Source organism: Pseudorca crassidens, chromosome 3, assembly GCF_039906515.1.
Source record: "Pseudorca crassidens isolate mPseCra1 chromosome 3, mPseCra1.hap1, whole genome shotgun sequence".
Classification (NCBI taxonomy): domain Eukaryota; kingdom Metazoa; phylum Chordata; class Mammalia; order Artiodactyla; family Delphinidae; genus Pseudorca; species Pseudorca crassidens.
This window is the reverse complement of record NC_090298.1, coordinates 34,980,340-35,000,822: the sequence shown is the minus strand read 5'-3', so window position 1 is coordinate 35,000,822 and position 20,483 is coordinate 34,980,340. Positions and strand designations below refer to the sequence as shown.

The 20,483-nt window shown below is 37.7% G+C and overlaps 1 protein-coding gene across 1 annotated transcript in view; it reads left to right on the top strand.

The window, feature by feature from the left end:
* OXCT1 (3-oxoacid CoA-transferase 1) overlaps positions 1 to 20,483 on the top strand; it is a 144,851-nt gene that overhangs the window by 76,141 nt on the left and 48,227 nt on the right. Inside the window, exons 11-13 of the mRNA XM_067730602.1 lie at positions 1,513 to 1,561; positions 7,133 to 7,205; positions 7,823 to 7,898. Coding sequence (XP_067586703.1) covers positions 1,513 to 1,561; positions 7,133 to 7,205; positions 7,823 to 7,898 — 198 coding nt within the window. The remainder of the gene's footprint in view (positions 1 to 1,512; positions 1,562 to 7,132; positions 7,206 to 7,822; positions 7,899 to 20,483) is intronic.

Genomic DNA, 20,483 nt, shown 5'->3' with positions numbered 1-20,483 from the left:
TCCATCTCCCCTATTGCATCTGCTTCAGAGATCTCACGCCATCCTATTTAGGTAGTTACTTTTAACCTTTGTGTGATTGAACAAGATAATGAAGGTCATTAACAATTCTACATTAAATAAAAATCAGTAAGTCTCAGCATGAGAAACTGAAGAGTAACATTTCTACTTTAGGACAGGACATTTTTTGACAGTTGATTAATTCAAGAACTTCTCCTCATGTAATACTCGTTTTGAGGCCAAGTTGTTCAAAAGGGTAGAATGTTCCCTTCCTCAAGATTAACCTTCCAGATGGGCTCAATATTCTCATAGAATTTGGCCATTCTCTTTATTCAATATTATAATAAAATTAAGAAATACTTAAGCTTCCTGGGTAACATTTTTTATTTGCTTATTAATTATGGCAGAGATTACTTATAGTCTGACAATTTATAATATTCCTAATCTTTTATTGTTTTTCAGTAGCTCTTAACTGTTAATGCAGTACAAATTGTACATATGGAACATGTATATCCAGTATTTAAAATATAAATAATGGTCATGAGAGTGTAGTTGTTACTGGTTGAGGCAATAATTGTGATCACTTTCAGAAACACAAAAATGATGTGAGTCTGGATAAAAGCAGATTCATATTGCAGTCAAAGACTTAAATTTTTAAGGTACCTTAAAGATTATCTAGAGTGACCAGTTCCCTCATTTTGAAGACAAGGGAAATAAGTCAATATGAATTACCCATGGTCACTGTTTAAAGAAAAATTTACACAGGTCTAAAATATTAGTTGCCATTTCAATTTATTCAAAGAATAAATTTTTGGTCCCTTTTTTTGAAAGTATGTTAAAATTTCACAGCCAATATTTCCTCATTCTTGGCTCTAATTTAGACCTTTTCTTTTCCCTTTTTCCATTTCCTCCCTTTTCGTTTAATAAATGTTATGTTATGAAACTACTCCAGGTAATTAGAGATGGTTTATAAGAATACATAGAAAATTAAAAATCAAAAACTTAGTGAGAATTACCAGGCAAAAAGAAAATAAAGGTATCAAAACTTAGATGGACTGAGAGATAAGGTTAGAACTCCAAATCTGAGCCTTTAGGTGCTACATACCAAAAAGCTGAAACTGCTTCTCCAGACCCTTCTAGCCAAATAAGGCAGCCATTTAGTTTGTATTCATTGATATACTACCAGGAAGATTTCTGAATAACATCGGCTGCATAGTAGGTACTAAATAATTACTTTTTTATTGACCTGTGTTTCCAACAGCTTAACATTTCTTTCAGACTTTGGTAGTTTTAAGAAAATATTTTTCACTTACCCAAGCACAGTTTTTAGCATAGAAAAGACAAATCAACGTGGAAAACAGAGCCACGAAAACACTGGGATTATTTTGAAAAGGTTCACCTCAAGTCTTTTGATGATTTCCTAGGGTTTTAAGCAAAGTTACTTATATTTCAGTTTTAGTGTGTGATTCAGTGAGAAACTTCTTTTCCTAATTGAACATGTGCTTTATTTGACAGGGTCCTTATCCATTAAAAAATGAAGTTGATGCAGATCTAATCAATGCAGGTAAACTCACTCATTACATGTTTTTCCAGCCTTCTCCTTTGCTATTAATTTAGTTCTCTGCCAAGTAATAGCAAAGAGTTGGGCTTGTTTCTTTGTCTTTTCCTGGAGAGTATGCCACTGTATTTTTCATGGAGGAAGCGAGAGAGAAGCCTTCCTAGTGCCCTCTTGGTCCGGATTGCCTGTCAGAGGTCTCCCCTATTTAGGGCAGAGTAAGATAAAGGAGAAATTGCAGGAGGGGCTACATATAATGGTAGGAGCTTTGGTGGGTCAATCAGTCAGCGTCCTGAGAGCACTCTCAGGTGGGGTAACGAGGAGAATTAAAGGAAGGGACAGTTTACAAGGGTGCAGACAAGATTAAGGGAAACCAGAAAGGATGCTGAAGCACCACAGGGAGTTCTTATCACTCCTAGGCCTTAAGGGGCAGCCGTGGGAGAGGGCCACCTAACAGGAAGCAGGGTCTTTGTAGAGGAACACGACCATCTTGCAGAAACCTGGGTGAGGGTGAGAATGGAGGTCTTTTCTGCTGGGTCTCCTGCTTGTGCCTCCCATTGGCCAATTCCAGGTTGAAATAGGTCTGCTTTCTCATGATGAGAAGGTGGGGAGTGGATCCATAGTGGCCAAAACCAAGATCTGGTGCACTGAGGTTTTTGTTGTGGTTGATAATTTCTGTCCTCTAGTCGACATCAGAGTTAGGAGAGCATCCTTCAAAGGTTCAAGGGTGCTTAAGGATGTACTCTGCCACTCAGTGCAGCCCAGTGATGTAAGTAATAAATACAGAGTTTCTTTGTACTGGAGACTCTAGCCTGTCTTCTCCTTTATTCCTGCATTCATATGCTTTGCCTTTTATTATTAGCCTTTTATTTGACTGGGACATAGGGTCACATGTAGCAGCAGCCTAGAGGAGGAAAAACAGGTCAGACCTTTTGCCCATGCTTGAGGCAGCACTGCCACCATGTTAGGGCTAAAGATTATCCTTAGAATGGGGCTGTCCATAAGAAGCTAATTTTTATATTCTAGCATGTTTTTCTTTACTGTTCTTCTACTCCTGTTCACTCTACCCCCGCAAAAGTATTATTGTTACTTCATGTTCAAAAACAGGTGTGTGTAAATTTCAGGAGAGAAGTAAGAGCTGAACATAAAGGCCAGCTGCCAAGTAGAATTGATGTTTGATGCTTAGGATTTTTGAAAGTAAAACAGCTTCTGGTTGAATAGTTGAGTTAGTTAACACGACTCAACTCTGAAAGGCCCACTGTGGTAAAGCAATTACATTTAACCAAGGCTGTAATTTAATTGTACTGTACCCTTTAGCAATAGCTCGTTGATCTGTGAAAATATTTGCTGCTTGGTTTAATTAATTAATGTTAGTGAGTTATTTGCAAAATGAATAACTCCATTTTCCAAATATCAGGCTTGAGCTCATAAAACCCACTTTCTTTGGAAAAGTAGTTAATCTTTTCAGTGACATCATTGGACAGCAGGCGTTTCTGATTCCATTGAGCTTTATCTCTATCCTGATGAAGCCACCAGTTTTAGATGTCAACTTCTGAGATATCACGTATAATCGCAAACTACTTTGTAAAACAAGAATTCATTGCTGTGGGGAAGCCAGGCTGCAGAATAGTTTAATAATATCCTATCATTTTCATCAAAGTCCTGTTTGGAATTTATGATGCTTTTGACTTTGGAACTAAGTTAGGGAACAAAGTAACTAAGTTACTTTGAACTTGAGAACCCAGAATATAAATTGGTGGTTCCACAATTCCCCAAGTTTGGAAATTACCAGGAAGATCAGCCCATTGTTTGTGTTAATTTGAAACGATTTCTATAGAAATCCCTTGGAAGGAATATAAAGAGTTATGTTTCTGGGCATAATCAGTGTATTAAAATTTTAAAATAATAATACAGCTATTTCTAAGGATCCCTTTTTCTAAATAATAATTTCATATGGTTATATAACAATGAATGGCCACTTGTATAGTACTACATAGTTTACAGCATACTTTTTTCAAATATATTAAATCATTTGAACCTCAAGTGAAAACTTGTTGTACAGATTGGGAAATCAAGCCCAGAAAAGTGACGTGATGTTCTCAAGATCACGTTGCTAGGGACTGGACTAACACAGGGTCTCCTGCTCCTGGCCCCTAGCCTTTTCTGCACGTTGAGCTATAGCCACTGATAACCTGAGTTTTACAGAGGTGCATAAGGCAGTGCTTAGAACATTTCCAAGGTCCCAGGAAGATTTGCAGTATCCCAGTGGAATTGTGAAATTTCTAATAAATCTCACGTTAGCTTTCATATTAATGTGCATTTTGCATTCTTTCCTATTTCTTAATATTATTTTCTTTAATATCAAAATAATGTTTTAAATGACTTCCTTTTATTAAAACTACTTAGAAAGAACCACCGTGTTAATCTCACAGCTTTTGAATATCCGTGGTTCCTGCCATGTACCTCTAGAGCAATGGTTTTCTGTGGGAAAGAGGGGTGATTCCTCTCCCCTGGGGACATTTGACAATGTCTGGAGATATTTTTGATTGCCAGTGTTACTGGCATTTAGTGGGTAGAGGCCAGGGCTGCTGTTAAATATCCTACAATAACCAGAACATTTATCCAGCTCCCAGCATCAATAGTGCCTGCTCTAGAGGTCTGTGTGCCACATCTGAAGAATCACAGGCCTGAACATTAAAGTTCAAATAGTATGGCACTCAAGATCTATCTAATGGTTGTGACTGACCTTTTCAAATTTATCTTTCTCTACACCCTACAAGGTCTTCTGAGTCCACCCATACTGAACTGCTGGATCTTTTCTGACCATGACTTGTGCTTTCCTTCCTCCATGACTTTGCTCTTGCTGTGCCTTTCATTTTTTGTTTTGTTCTATCCCTTCCTTTTTTATCCCCATCTCTTTATTGGTAATGTCCTATTGAAATGCATTATACCTATCCTTGAAATCCCAGTTCATTTGTCCTCTCCAGATCCTTCTGTGGCTCAGAAGTGCTCCTCCTTCGAACCCACAACACATCTAGTGTCTCATAAGCATACCACATTTTGCCTTGTAATTATTTGTGTATATTCATCTCTCTTGCTGGGTATTATGTTCCTTTTTCTTGGGGCAGTGGTTCTCAAAGTGTGGTCCCCAGAGCCACAGCATTAGCATCCCCATCACTGGGGACTTGTTAGCGATGGAAATTCTCAGACTCTAGGGAGTTGAGCTCAGCAGTCTGCATTCTTATAAGCCCTCCATGTGATTCTGATGGGTGTTAAAGTTTGAGAACCATTCGTTTAGGGCATCTGCATTTTGTGTGTAACATTGTTCAAGGCACAGAATAGACATTTACTTGATAATTGAGTGAATGACATGTTACATCATGAGCCAAAGGACTCAAAACTATGAAATTGAATAACTATTGCCTGAATATCATTAGAGGATAGAGACATACACAGAGCAAATTTGGAGGAGACAGAAATCAATTAGGAAAAATCAAATAAGAAAGACCCTTTTCTTTAAGATATTGATTGTGTTATTGATTATAATTGTTTCTTGACTAAATTTGGACGTTGCATTTGAAAAGCATGGATTCAACTTTAGGATACCTTTTTTTGTTTAGATTTTGGATATTAAAAATGATGAAAATTAACTTTGCTTCCAAAGAATGTATTTATAAGATGCCAGAATGTGTTAGCAGGGGCCTGAGAATAACTTTGTTTCATAAGAATTCTTTTCTGGGCTCTTTTATAAAGCCATCCTTCATAAATCACATGGGGAGAGCTGAAGCTCTCTGCATTGATCTCAAAGTTTCCTATAAAGTGGTAAATAATGCCTTCTATGTACTACCAGCTGGTTGAGACGGCCTTTTGGAAGTCATTGTGATTTATCACATAGAGAACAAAGAATGGAGAATTTTGTGTTTCTCTGCATTTTCAGCCTGCAAGTTCTTCCTTGCCTCTCCACCTCACAGGATTGGTGAGGAACTGTATTTGCTGGACGTGAAAGTTGTGTTAGGATAAGGTTTAGTTGTATTACACTTGTCCTGAAACCTGGAATTCACGGGCTGGTGTATAACCCCACCATAAAAGTGAATTGCTTGCCCCTGTAGCATTTATCCCTAAAGGGGTGATGGCACTGTCTTTTCCACAAGCAGGTTTGCAGTGAGGAATAATAACAATGACAATAATAAAAGTAATGTTTACAGAGTCCTTTCTCTATGCCAGGTACTAGAGTTAAAGACTTCACATGCACCATTTCATTTAATTCTTCAAATATCATGTGCTGTCTAAAAGCCAGCCCCTACTAACCGCACCAGAAAGTATTTTCCAAAGCTTTTCAGCTTTGTGGTCCTTTAAAAGATGTGAAAATGTTTCCTTTGTTTAGAATCAAACTTTTTTGGCCAATAAATAATTCAGCATGATATAAATAGTCTTACCCTTGCTTTACAGTTGAGCTCAAATGGAGCAGGATACTGGTGGAGAAGTTAGCTCTCAGGGAAGACTTGAGAAGTTGAGGTTATAGCTGTTGTTGCACAGCTGAGCACGATCAGATCGGTCTGGTCCTGTTGTGTCCAAGAGCTTCTCTCTGTTCTAATCTTGGAATCACTTTTCTTCCCCTTCTTTTTGTCTGCCCTGTCACACTGGGGCCATGGCATGAGGTGTTATCAGACAGTTGACTTACCTTTGGCAAAGTGGCACGTGAGCACTTTTCTACTGAGACCAGAAGCTTCTCCTAGGCTCCTAAAGCTCCTGCACAGACAGGTCACATGAAAAAACCAGCTCAAGTTTGAGTCAGGTGATATTATAGGTTGTGTGGGGACTGGATGACCTGGAAGAACTTTTCCAGTTCTGGACTTTTATTATGAGATGTAAGTTTTGTGAGAGGTCCTTCCAAGAGGACCTTCTTTGGTTTTAATAGAAACATAGGAGCAAGGGAAGAAAAATGAAGCAGAGAGAGAGAGAGAGATGGAAGAAGAGATTCAGTCCCAGTGATGTTAAGGAATTAGGTGGGACCTTTCTTTCTAGGTTATTTATTGAATTTTAAGAAATATCTGAGGAGCATCTCCTGTGTCACTCCCTTCAAGTTGTATTCCTTCATGTCTGTTCCACAATATCCTTGCTCTAGTGACTTACAGTAGCATGGGTTTTGACAGGTGCATCCCAGCAACTCCTTTCCTCCTCACTCCTATTAGCATTTAACAGGGGCTTGTGAAGGGACTGAGTCTGGTGAGAGGCGGGGATGCTTATGTAATAATAGGCAGTAGAGGGGTGCGTTGTCTGTAGAGAATTTCAAAACAATAATAAAATTAAAAGTTGGGCTGCTTTTTATTATCACCATGCAAGGGCAAATGTGAACAATGTTAGTGACAAAATGCTCTTCTTCATAGGTGAACAGTTCCCACTGTGTCTCCCATACCCCTGTTGCTGCCACATTTTGGTTAAGGGACCCTTAGTTCTGTAGGAAACAGAGAAGGTATAGACCTCTGTCTCCACCATGATTTCCACTCTTAGAAATCTAATAGCCTTTTCTTTCCTCTTTTTCTCCCGTGTGTGTGTGTTTGTGTGTGTGTGTCTGTGTAGGCAAGGAAACAGTTACTGTTCTTCCAGGAGCCTCTTATTTCTCCAGCGATGAATCATTTGCGATGATTAGAGGGTATGTAATAACGGAGCCCCTCATGTTTCACATGACGTTTAATGAGCTGAGTCATTCCCTGAGACTGTTAGCAAGACTCTGAAACATAGACACCTCTCCCAGCCAGAAAATGATCATGGGTTTGTTTGGCTGCACCAAGATGTGAAATTATTCACATTGAATGTTGGCAGTTGGAACTTCCAGCCCGCTATTATCAAAGGAACCCTCAAAATGGAATATATATCTGTGCCAACTAAACTGAAGTAAACACTTTTAAGGCTCTTTCTGAGGATCCTAACATTTTCTACAAACTGTGTTTTCATTTTCTAGCTAGTGTTTGCTTTCAAATCTAGCCATATTCTCCCTCACTGAAGGAAACAAACTCACTGTGTACACCTGTTTTTAATTTGTTTTTGGAGACAGTATAGGCTATAATTTTTAAAAAAGAACTCTTAATGGTTATTTCTCTACATCAGCTTGAGCCAGTCTATTTGGAAATCAGGTGTTGAGTGGAGGAGAGCAAATGTACTTTGGTGGGGGGGAGGTTAGAATTATTTATTTTCATTGCTGGCAATCTCAAGCAAAAGGGACATAAAGCTTGTGAAGTTTGCTTTATATTTCTTCTTTATCTTTCTCAGGGGACATGTCAATCTAACAATGCTAGGAGCCATGCAGGTTTCCAAATATGGTGACCTGGCTAACTGGATGATACCGGTAAGTAGACATGTTTTCTTCTGAATTATGCCTGGGTCAGAATAGTTATTCTTGAAGTATTAAGAAAAATCTTGTCCAATTGCTTTGAGTGCAAATATAATTGTTACAAAAATAAATATTTTGATATGTATTTCTTATTTCAATCAAATTCTAATAAAGGAAATACTGAAAATATTTAGCCTTGCCAGTTTACTGTGTAGTTGGGACTAAAAATAGGTAAGATCAGGGTCAAAGCATAATTTTCCATGGAGGAATAGAAAACTGAGGAAGGTAAAAAAGAATGGGTTAATTATACTCTGATAAAAGTAAGAAATACAAATATTTATTATAACTCAGTTTTTATAACTAGAAAGTACAATTACGTTCATTAATTTTATGTTAATTCTATTATTTTCTTATTCACAGTGATTAAAATCCTCTGTTGATTAGTCACGTGACCCCATGAGTAATCAATCACATTTTCTTCTATTATGGAATACAAAACCTGTGATGTTTAAACATGCTTGTGAAATGCAAACGGTTTTCATTTACTAATGACTTAGATCAAGGAAGAAGCCTCTTGGAATTAGCTTTGGAAAAAGGACTGTAATCAGTTGATTTATGAGTGTGGTTCATTTACATTCCTGATTCCTGCTTCCTGATGTGTGTATGGAAACAACAATGAATGTGTGTCTATGATTATGAGCTCATTTTGGCTGGTAGCTCAGGTTACTCTTTTTTTTTTTTTTTTTTGCGGTACGCGGGCCTCTCACTGTTGTGAACTCTCCCGTTGCGGAGCACAGGCTCCGGACGCGCAGGCTCAGTGGCCATGGCTCACAGGCCTAGCCGCTCTGCGGCATGTGGGATCTTCCCGGACGGGGGCACGAACCCACGTCCCCTGCGTCGGCAGGCGGACTCTCAACCACTGCGCCACCAGGGGAGCCCTCAGGTTACTCTTTTAATGTGTGTGTTTAAGGATTTCTGCGTGTTTCTCTGAATTATCAGCTACAAGGAATTTAAGTAACTGAGGCTGATGTTCTATGATGAGAGTTTTTTGTTTTTTGAAATTTCTTAGATTTTTCTCTACTCAATTTTTGAGGAAGGTGGATTAATATAGTTTATAACAATGTTAGAGATTGTGTTAGTTTAGCTTTTTTGATCTATGATCTCCCAAAACATTATTTTAAAATTTCAATTGTTATTATAACCTGGTTCTCAAACATGGTTGCATATTGGAAGCACCTGGGAATTTTAAAAAATGGTGATACCTCGGTGCCCCCCCTTAATGATCCCAATTTAATTAATCTGAGATATAGCCTGGGAATTGGGCATTTTAAAATCAATCCTAGGTGATTACAATATGTAGCCAAGTTTGAGAACCGAGTTTGCATGTATTAAAGAATAATCATCAGGGACTTCCCTGGTGGCGCAGTGGTTAAGAATCCGCCTGCCAATGCAGGGGACACGGGTTCGAGCCCTGGTCTGGGAAGATCCCACATGCTGCGGAGCAGCTGGGCCCGTGAGCCATGGCTGCTGAGCCTGCACATCTGGAGCCTGTGCTCCGCAATGGGAGAGGCCACAACGGTGAGAGGCCCGTGTACCGCAAAAAACAAAAAAATGTTCATCATCCTAAATCAGCCATAGCTATAAGAGTTGGCAGCTTTTGGAGGCTTCAAAGAAATCAGAGAGGGTCTCCTGAGCATTGTATAGTAAGTCAGATTGATACTTTATAGGAATGTTTATTTGTGTAGAAAGAATGCATTTCTTTTTTCAAATTTTAGAAAAAGGCTATAGGAGGTAGTAGAAGGAGCATAGAAAAGCAAGCCCTGGGTTTTAGCCCTGACTCTACCAGTAATCAACGTGTAACCTTGAACATGTCACTTAAGCTCTTTGGGTTAAAACATCCTCATCTATAAAATGAAGATTTGAGAATAGATAATTTCAGGGGTCTCGTCTGGCTTTCACAGGTTAGCAGTTCAGAGTAAAGATCCTGTAGTGAGACAGACCTGGGTTGAAATCCAATTTTTGTCACTTACTAGCAGTGTAACTTGAGGCAGTTGCCATTTTTCCTCATCTGTAAAATGGGAATGATAATAGTATCTAATTTATAGGACTATATAAAGGAATAAATGATAATAATGCATACAGAGTATGTATCACAGAGCTTGACCCACAGCATATGCTAGATAAACAGGTTGTTATTATTTGATAAATTAAGAAGGAGAAGTTGGAGATGCCTGACAGAGAAGGGAATAGGATTGGTTACCATGAACAGAAACAACAGAGTTTTAAATAGAGTCTATTTCTCTGAGCTATTAGTGAGTTTTGAAATCAAATTTCACAGTGGTTCTAGGTGTGGAGCAGAAACGTGTCCAACACATTTTTGCTTTCGGGGAACTTGGGCATCTTTAACAAGTTAGTATATGATTTGTTTTTATTATGGTTTAGCACACAGTGAGGCTGGAAGCTGTCATAGTGAGAGTATGCATTATGTAGTTGTCATTTGTAGGAAAGATTTTCCAACATGTATCACAATTTTACATATCCTATGGAGATTCCTGTGAATGATTAAAACATCACTGTTAATTACTTTATAAATTTCTTAATACAATTTGGAGCTCATGAGTTTCCAAAGGACTGGATTTAGTGGGGCAGCGATAGGGAACTCTGGAGTTCTGAAGGGACATGCAGAAGAATTAAGCATAAAAAGTGTTCTTGTGTCTGGTTCCACTCTTTTGGTCATGGAAGTTGGTAGTGTCATTTCTGAATGAGCATTTTTGTTCTTTTAGTAACTGATAATCACTTCTTGGATTCTTTATATGTGACGCACAGTATATATTTTGATTCCTTTGGATACAGGATAGCTTAAGAGTCAAGACTATGAGCTCTAGTTTGGAAGAGATCTGATTTGAATTTCAGCTCTACCACTTACAAATTACACAATCTTTAGTACCTGTTTTTGTTAGGATTAAATGAGAAGAAAATGAAAAGTGAAGACTCAAAGCACTCCATAAATAGTGGCTATTATTTTTATCTTCAATGCACTATTGCTTAACTTTAAAGAGGGAGTATTTGCCTTAAAATACACTGGCATAAGCAAGACTATATTGTACAGTAACTAGTACAGCCTGTGTATCCAAAGTTCATATTCAAGTACCAAATCTGAAGACACATTTCTTGTTCTTATTTGTTATGGGTAAGATACAGCCTAGCCTCCTTATATAGTTTCAGTGAGTGATCTATGTCTATTTGCCCCAAAGATTTATGTTGATGTATAAAATTCAGATATATTTTTATTGCAGGGTCTGACAGTCAAGGAGCTGAAAAGTTCAGTTTTATTGTATCATTTTTCACTTACTTTTATCTTTTTACTGAGTTTAATAATCTTTCAGTGGTTGTAAAGCCTTGAGTTTCTCTGCATCATGGCATCCCCATGAATTATTACCATGTCAGATTATAGTAAACATTAAGCTTTTAAGGCAGGCAAATGGTGTGGATGCTATCTGTCTTATCCTTTAATAGCTTCTTAGTATGCAGCATGGGTCCCATTTTCACAGAGTTTTGAAAATTCTGCCCCGAGCATCCAAAGAGAGAAAATGTGACGAAACAGTAGTTGGCTTCTTCGAGTTCCGTGATTATTGTGATGATGGCAAAACCCCAGGCAAGCTGTGGAAACGTGGTAAGATGTGCAATCCGTTGACTCCATTCAGAGCTGCTCTGGCTTTCCTAATGCTTATTTTTGGGAAACAGCTGCCATAAATGATTGACTTGTGAAGGGAAGTTGATGTGTATGATCAGCTATGGGAGCTGTTTTTTAAAAACATGAAACAGCCGCCTGCTGGGCAATGTTGCTGTATGTGAGCAACATAGCAGCCAAGGGCCTCCTCCTTTTACGTGGGGAGAATTGAAATGAGAGATTCTTGGGGCAAAGGAAAATAGAATGTTTAGGTGTTTGTTTTTCCCTAATATTTTTCATTTCTTTGTGCATTTAGAAGATTAAATCCAAACCAATGTCTTATTCATGTATGCTTACATGTATGAGTACATAAAGTTAATTTGGTCTTCTATCTATGATGTATGTTTTAAATAAGCTAACTTTCTCTCTAGTCTTCCTACTTGTACAGCTGGGGCCGGAGGTTGTGTTCAAGATTTAATCTAGTGATTTAGATCTGTCAGTTGTACTCCAAATATTAAATCTGTAGATACAGATATAGAAATATAAAGATTATGGTATAGAAAAAGATATAAACATACAGATACAGATATGATTTTAACATATTGGTGTCTTGTCCATTTGGTCCCAACACTCCGGTAACCACAAACCATGGGTAAGGAGAAAGGATAGTTGGACAATATGTATGTGATGGTATGATGCTTTTACAGTTATTCAGTAGTGTTCTTTCTCTATCAATGTAATGTAGTGGAAAGTGTACAGAACTTGGAATTAGTAAATAGTGTTCTGTTACTTTCTGATGGTGTGGCAAATTATTTCACCTTAGTATACTCATTTGTAAAATGAGAATATTTAACTCATATGCTTGTTCTGGGGATTAAGTTAGCTCATTCAGCAAATATTTATTAGGCATGTATTAAGGGCCATGCTATAAATTTCTCTCTAAGCACTGTATTAGTGACATTCTACAAATTTTTATTTTGTTTGTTTCATTGCCATTTTCTTCAGAATATTTTCTTATCTCCCTTGTGATTTTTTTCCATGACCTACTGATTATTTAAAAGTATGTTATTTAATTTCCAAATATTTGGTGATTTTCCACAAAACTTTGTGCTAATTTCTAGTTTAATTCTCTTGAAGTCAGAGGACATACTTTATATGGTTTCCATCCTTTTAAGTTTGAGATGTATTTACAGCCTAGAATATAGTCTATCTTTGTGACTTTTCCATCTGCACTTGAAAAGAATGTGTATTCTGCTCTTGTTGGCTAGAGTGTTCTATAACTGTCAATTAGGTCAAGTAGGTAGATGGTGTTGTTCAAGTCTTTCTATTAGTTATTGAGAGAAGAGCATTGACATCTTTAGCTATAATTGTGCATTTGTATATTTCTCCTTTCAGTTGTATCACTTTTTACTTCATATATTTTAGAGCTCCATTACTAGTTGCAGTAGTACAACTAGTTGTAGTAGTAGTACTTTAGATAGTTACGTTCTTTTAACAATTTGACCTCTTTTAAAAATTATATCTCTCTAAAGCAAGTGGGCTTAATTGCCCCGCAGCATGTGGGATCTTAGTTCCCCGACCAGGGATCGAACCCATGTCCCCTGCATTGGAAGACAGATTCTTAACCACTGGACCACCAGGGAAGTCCTGACTTATTTTCTTATATATATATATTTTTAGTGGTTCTTCCAGGTTTTACAATACACATCTTTTATTTATCACAGTCTGCTTCAAGTTATATCACTTTACATATAATAAAAGAACCATACAACTGTAAACTTATATTCTGTGCTCTTATCCTATTTGCTATTAATATTTAGTCATATGTTTTATTCTGCATGTATTACAAACCTGCAATACTTTATTATTTTTGCTCAAAACAGTCAACTCTCTTTTAAAGAGATTGAAAAATGAGAAAAATATTGCATATTTTAAAAATATAATTTGTATATATAAATTGTATATTTTATCTATTTTCCCAATATATTTGCCCTTTCCTTCACTCATCCTTTACATCAGTTCAGATTGCCATGTGATGTTATTTTCGTTCCGCTTGAAGGACATCCTTTGATGTTTCTTGTGGTGCAAGTCTTATAGCTGTCACTTAGATTGATTCTTTTGATATTTGCTTTTAAGCTTTTTCAGGTCAGTTGAGAGCAGCCTTTAGTTTCAGTCTAATTAGCCCCACTACTAATGCAGTTTCTTTCTGAGGATTCTACCTGATGCCCCATGGTATTTCCCTCTGGTTAGGAGGAACGTGAATTATTCCCAGACCTGTGTGAGTTCTGGACATTTTTTGCCTAATACTTCCTAGTGGTTCTTCACCAGGCCTTGGATAATTTTTTCTTGTAATATACACACATCAGTACTCCACCAGCAACTTGAATTAACCTTTTGCAAATCTTCTGAGCTCTGTCTCTGTACAGCAGCCACCTCTCTGTTATTTTGAGATCTGAAGTCATATTCTAGCTGGGCTCTCTGAGCACAAATGAGACAGCTGGATTTCTCCTGGATTCCCTTCCCTGCACCGCAGCCTGTAAACTCTAGACATTAGCCTGGGGCAACTGTAGGCCCACCTCACTGGCTTCCCTTTTCTCAGAGATTACAGTCCTGTACTGCCTGTTATCTAATGTCTGAAAGATGCTTTTTCCTTTGTTTTGTCTGATTTTGTAATTGTTTGATACTACTAATATTTTTGAACTTAGGTTCCTATTTCTTGGATGATCTTTCTAATAAAAATCCCTAGTAGGAGAATATCAATTTTTTAAGGTTTTTGATACATATTGAGTTGCTGTCAAAAAAATTATCCCATTTGCACTCACACTGTTTCCACTCTATCACCAACACTGGTATCTGCTTTTTTTCTATTCTGTTATTCTAGTCTGTTATTTTGCATTTCTTTAAAAACTGCCATCTGGGACTGTTTAAAGAGCAGGCAGTGCCTTATTCTTCTGGAGGGGCACTGAATCCTCTTCTCTTTTGTTCTGAAGGTCTTCCTTTTGGCTTTTTAGCATGATCTCTTATTAAATATTGTTTACAGTACTGCTGTCTTTGGTCTTTTTTTTTTTTTGGCTACGCTGGGTCTTTGTTGCAGCGTGTGGGCTCTTCCTTGTGGGCTTCTCTCTAGCTGTGGCGCGCGGGCCTAGTTGCCCTATGGCATGTGGGATCTTAGTTCCCTGACCAGGGATTGAACCCGCATCGTCTGCATTGGAGGACAGATTCTTAACCACTGGGCCAGCAGGAAGTCCCTATCTTTGGTCATTTTCAAAAGCAGCATTTATGGTGACTATTCTCTGTTAGGGAATGTGTCTTAAGAGACCAGCTGTAACAAGCAAGCGCGCGTGTGTGTGTGTGTGTGTTTTGTTTCCGATATATTGAACAAGTTCTACATGTGGGATGAAATCAAAACACAACATTTTTTATCTCCTGTGGTGCCTTTAACTTCATTCAGTTAAGGAAGCTTTCCCTCTGCATGAGCTCATTCTCAGATAATAAACTGTCAGTGGGTCACTTTAATTCACAAACTCAGTCTTGAGTGTAGAATTAAAGGATCCAGTCCAAACTAGTGAACATTGCTTCAATTTGAATTCAAAAGCAATGCATCTCCTTTCATTACTGTTTCCCAGCTATAGGCAGCACAGACTGCCTACATTTGGGGAAGGTTGCTTGGTGTTCTTTTGCTTTTTCTCTCCACTCACTCCTCCACCAACTCAGTTTGGCACCACAAGGTCAAAATTCAGGAGAATGGGAAGTGAGGAAGTAGGGCAGGGAAGTTCTTACATGGCTGGTGACTGGTAATGTTACAAGCTGCCTCCATGCTCTCTGGTCCTTTCAGATGTTTAAGGGACATAGATTCTCACAGATAGGACCCTCTCTTCCTTCCAGAGCATCTTGTTGCGAAAATATTAGAGCATCTTCATGCTGGCCTTCTCCCACGTGGCCCACATCTGGGAAGCATCCACACATTTCTTGTTCCGCCTGCAGTAGTAGTGTAGGTATTTCCCCAGAATGATTACTTCTGCTTTCTAAGGTAGAAGTCAGACACGCCATTCCCTAATTGCATCCTGGCTCTTCTCCGGAGGGTGGAATGCTCTCCCGTTGTCATCCAGGCTCTGTGAGATGTCGATTTAGGGGTAGGCATGCAGTTAACCCCTCTTTTTGGTTGCTGGGGCGGAGAGGGTAGGATCACAGCCCACTTTTCTTTTGTACAGAATCCTCTGCTATGGCCCATACTCTGCTCCTTGATCTTGTCAGTGGACCCCAAAATCTTAGAACTTGTTTTTGACCATTTTGTCTGAAAATTCTGTTTCTGAACATGTCTCACATGCTGGTATTTCATAGTGGTCACATTTGAACATCAGTCAAAAACATTCAGTTACTGCCGCTTTGGCTTGTGGGTCTGCTGTTTCCTTGCTGCCGTTATTACTTTTCCCTTGTAAGCTCATATTCAGCTAAGCCTCCGTATATGCTGGGGTATCTTCTGTCTATGGTTCCTGTACATCAGGGCGATCCCCCCAGCTTATTCTGTTCCCAGTTGCCCTGGATGGAATAGAGGACCATGGAAGAACCTAGCCAAGCTCTACTCCTTCTTCCAGTGAATAAAAACTGCACTGAGCCAATGGAGAGACCTTTACCTCCTGTGCCAGTTAGAGACCCACCCATTTAATGCTTGCAGAATTTGTGAGAGCAAAGAATGATTTATTTTTGTACTGCAGTTTAATAAATGAGCATACATTTTAAAAAAAGACAACCTAGTATTAGTGAAATTTATGAATTTAGGGTGTTACTAGGAATATAAGCTGTTTATTATTGTTCTTTACTTGGAAACTATATTTGGCTATCCAAAAATACTTTAATCTATGACTGTCTGGAAAACATTATGTTGAAAACTACTCCTTAGTTTTATTAGTCACATCCAATATTTTTCAGACTAGAAGTATTTATTGACTAACATATTGACATATTAATTTTATAAGGAGAATTCCTCTTACTTGGAGGGTCCTGTTGATGATTAAAAGTTGTGATTAAGGTTTAAAAGCCACAGCTAAATTATAAATCTAATATTTTTACGAGAAGGGAGCTAAGAGCTCTTAATTAAGCACATGCCATTAGCCAGGTACTATTTGGGTATTTATTGTCACTTAATCCTTATAACTCTGAGTTAAATATAACAATCCCTGCTATTATAGATGAAGAGATTCAAGCCAGGAGAGTTAACTCTTCCAGTTTACCTATGTAGCAAATTATGAAATGGGGATTTAATCACAGCATCCTGCTTTTATGTACTTTGCATTCTGCCGCAAGGTTTTTTTGGGATGTATTTAATTAATGCCTTTTGTGATGGAGGCAAAACTACCTGAAAAATAAATAAATATATTTATAACATTTCTATAAACTTGATAAAGTATTGTTTCACCGTGTGGGGTAGAGGCTATTGCAGTTGGAAGGATACATGCTGTAATATGTAATTACATGCTTGTAATACTAGTACAAGCTTCAGGCTTTGGAAGGCAGTGGGTTGACCATTTGCATTTTCTTTCTTCCGCATCTTACCTTTTTAAGCCCTCACTCGAATTCTAAAGTCTCCACTGCCTAATCGCATGTAATTAACATTAATCTCATGTATGAAGTATTTTATCCATTATCTACCCATTTTGTTTTTTATAGTCTACCAGTTGAAGAGTTCTTTGAAAGAGTTCATGTCCTCTACTAGGATTTTTATAATTTTAGCTTTCAGTATTTCTTAAATGGGAAACATTGAGACATAACTATAGAAATATAGGAATCAATGAAAAGGGGAATCCTAAATAGAGGTTAAAAGAAAAGATTAAAATTAAGATCAGGAAGGAACGATAGCAAATTCATTAGCAAGTCAGCTCACTCAGCCTAGGTCCCCACCAAAGGGACGTGAGAATATGAAATAGATTTTTCTTTTTGGAATATCTCAATTTTCAGTGATCTTAAAGAGATTTTGTCTTTTGATTGTTGTCTGGGTTTGTTTTTTGCTCTGAAGGAAAGGAAATATTTTCCTCCTTGGGGTTGCATATGATGCATTTGTGAACAGCTGCTTAGTTCTAAGAACTTTGACTGTTCACTGGAACTCAGATGTATTTAAGCCAGACACTGAAACAAAGGTGAGCTAGACATCTGATTGGTTCCAGGCCATGATGCTACTTGGCTTCCTAGCGGCTCTGTAAGAACTTGATCATACTCTCCACCTCCTCTGGTATTGGAAGGCAGACTTCTATGCATGAAATGCGAGTTTGGTCCTTTTTATTAAAATCAGTCTCCTCTCTCTCTCTCTCCTTTCTCCTTCTGTTTATAGAGAGAATGAGAAATGAGTGAGTTTGATATTTTCAATTATCTCTTTGGCTAATGATGTATTTGTATGACTGCAGCAGTATGTATTTGTATGAGTCCCTCTCATTAAAGAGCCCACTTAATAGAAGGGGAGGAAACATTAAAAATGATAGATGAGGTCTCCTTAGAAAACCATTACTAGTAATTTCATAAATAATGGTGCTTCTGATATGACTTAGCAGGGAACGAAGCCAAAGGGCTGAAAAAAAATGTGACCCTGCAGCTAAAGGCTAATGAATTTTTTTAATGCATTTTTTAAAGGAATTTTTTCTTTTTCTAAAAAATTAAATTAATTAATTAATTTTTGGCTGTGTTGGGTCCTCGTTGCTGTGCACAGGGCTTTCTCTAGTTGCGTCGAGCGGGGGCTACTCTTCGTCGTGGTGCACAGGCTTCTCATTGTGGTGGCTTCTCTTGTGGAGCACAGGCTCTAGGCACGCAGGCTCAGTAGTTGTGGCACGTGGGCTCAGTAGTTGTGGCTCTTGGCCTCTAGAGCGCAGGCTCAATAGTTGTGGCGCACGGGCTTAGTTGCTCCGCGGCATGTGGGATCTTCCCGGACCAGGGCTCGAACCCGTGTCCCCTGCATTGGCAGGTCGATTCTTAACCACTGTGCCACCGGGAAAGCCCAAGGGTAATGAATCTTGAAGAGTAAATGTTATTAAGTGACTGAATTGAGCATTTCCAGTTGGTGAAAGCTTTATTTCTTACTTTACTCCTTTGGTTTAGGGACAGTTTTTGTTCAGCACTTTTATAGTCAAAAAATGTTTTATTAGGGAAAATGTCAAATATGTATAAAGATAGAAGAGTAAAATGCATATGTCCAGTTTAGGCAGTTATCCATTCATGGCCAGTCGTGTTTCATGTATACTCCAAGTCACTTTCCCCCTCTCCAGATTATTTTAAGGCAAATCCCATACATCATATCATCCTATCCATAAATATTTTACATTATCTCTGAAAGTTAAAGATTCCTTTTATAAACCACAATTATGTTATTCCATTAACAGTAAGGAATTTAGGGGCTTCTCTGGTGGCGCAGTGGTTGAGAGTCCGCCTGCCGATGCAGGGGACACGGGTTCGTGCCCCGGTCCGGGAGGATCCCACATGCCACAGAGCGGCTAGGCCCGTGAGCCATGGCCGCTGGGCTAAGGAATTTAGGATACAGTTCCTTAATGTCATCTACCCATACAGCACCCTCCTTTTACTGATGGAGAACCTGAATTCAAAGAAATGAAGTGGCTTGACTCAGGTCACAAAACTAGTTAGTAGCTAAGCCAATACTGGAACTCATCACTCCCATCTCATAGTCTTACAGGGATGCTATATGAGGAAGAGTTTGCTTTTGAAATATAAAATCCCATATTAAAAAACCTTCCATTTTTCTCCAAGTACACTTAGAAGCAACTCTGGGTCTCTATGAAGGCACTTAACCTTCTAGACCTCAGCTTTTTGTTTTTAAAATTGGATGAATGGGATAGGTTTTATTTAACAAAACTTATTAGGTCCCCACCCCTCCTTTTGTATTAGGCACTGTGGGTAGAGCAGTGAGCAAACCTGATACAGTTCTCCTCTTTATGAAGAATCTTATTTCTGGAGTGAATATGATAAAATGGTGAGAGATGGTACTGTGTGAAACCTTGTGGACTAAACATTAAATATGCTGATTTAGGAAGAACTGATAGGTTTACAATAGTGAAGTCTCCTTGTCCAAGGAATATGGTATACTTAGTCATTATTTAGGTCTTCCTTTATCTCCTGCATTATATTTATTCCTAATTATTTTCAAGTGTTTGTCAATATTTTGAGCTGGATATTCCATTTCAATTTCTAAGTGGTCATTGCTAATATAAAGGTAAACTATTGGTTATTGTATACTTAGCTTGTATCTATTTTATTAAATTCTTTTATTTGCTCTCATAATTCTTTTAGAATTCTCTTATTCTACACAATTTTTTTATCTGAAAATAATAATAATTCTTCTTTTCTAAGATGCATGCCACTTAGTTTATTTTCTTTACTTAACATAATATCCAAAACCAATATGAGTGAGTGGTAGTGATTGAGGACTTTCTTGATTTTGATGAGAATTCATTTAGAATTTTAACTTTTAATATTATTCTTGCTGTTTGTATTGTTTTTGATCTAGAAGTTTCCTTTTGCTTATAGTTCTTAAACTTAATGGCTGTTGAATTTTATCCAGTGTGTTTTTTAATCTGTTGATTTAATCACACAGTTCTTTACCTTTAATTTGTTAATGTCATTTTAAAAATTGATAGATGTTGAATCATTGTTACTCTTTTAATACAGATCATCAGTTTTTAATAATCTGTAAGAAAATTTTTTGCTTATTGGTCATCTCAAATTTTGTGATATTTCTTGTGGCAATTTTGTTAATATGTATTTCGCTAGAAAGCATTCATTTCTTTTGGATTTTCAAATTTATTGGTCCAAAATAACATGTAATATTTTTATATAATTTCTTTAATATCTTCAAAAACATATCTACTTTTTATTCCTAATTCTGTAGATGTTCATTTTTTCTCTTCTCTTTTAATTAGGCTTAGAAGAAATCT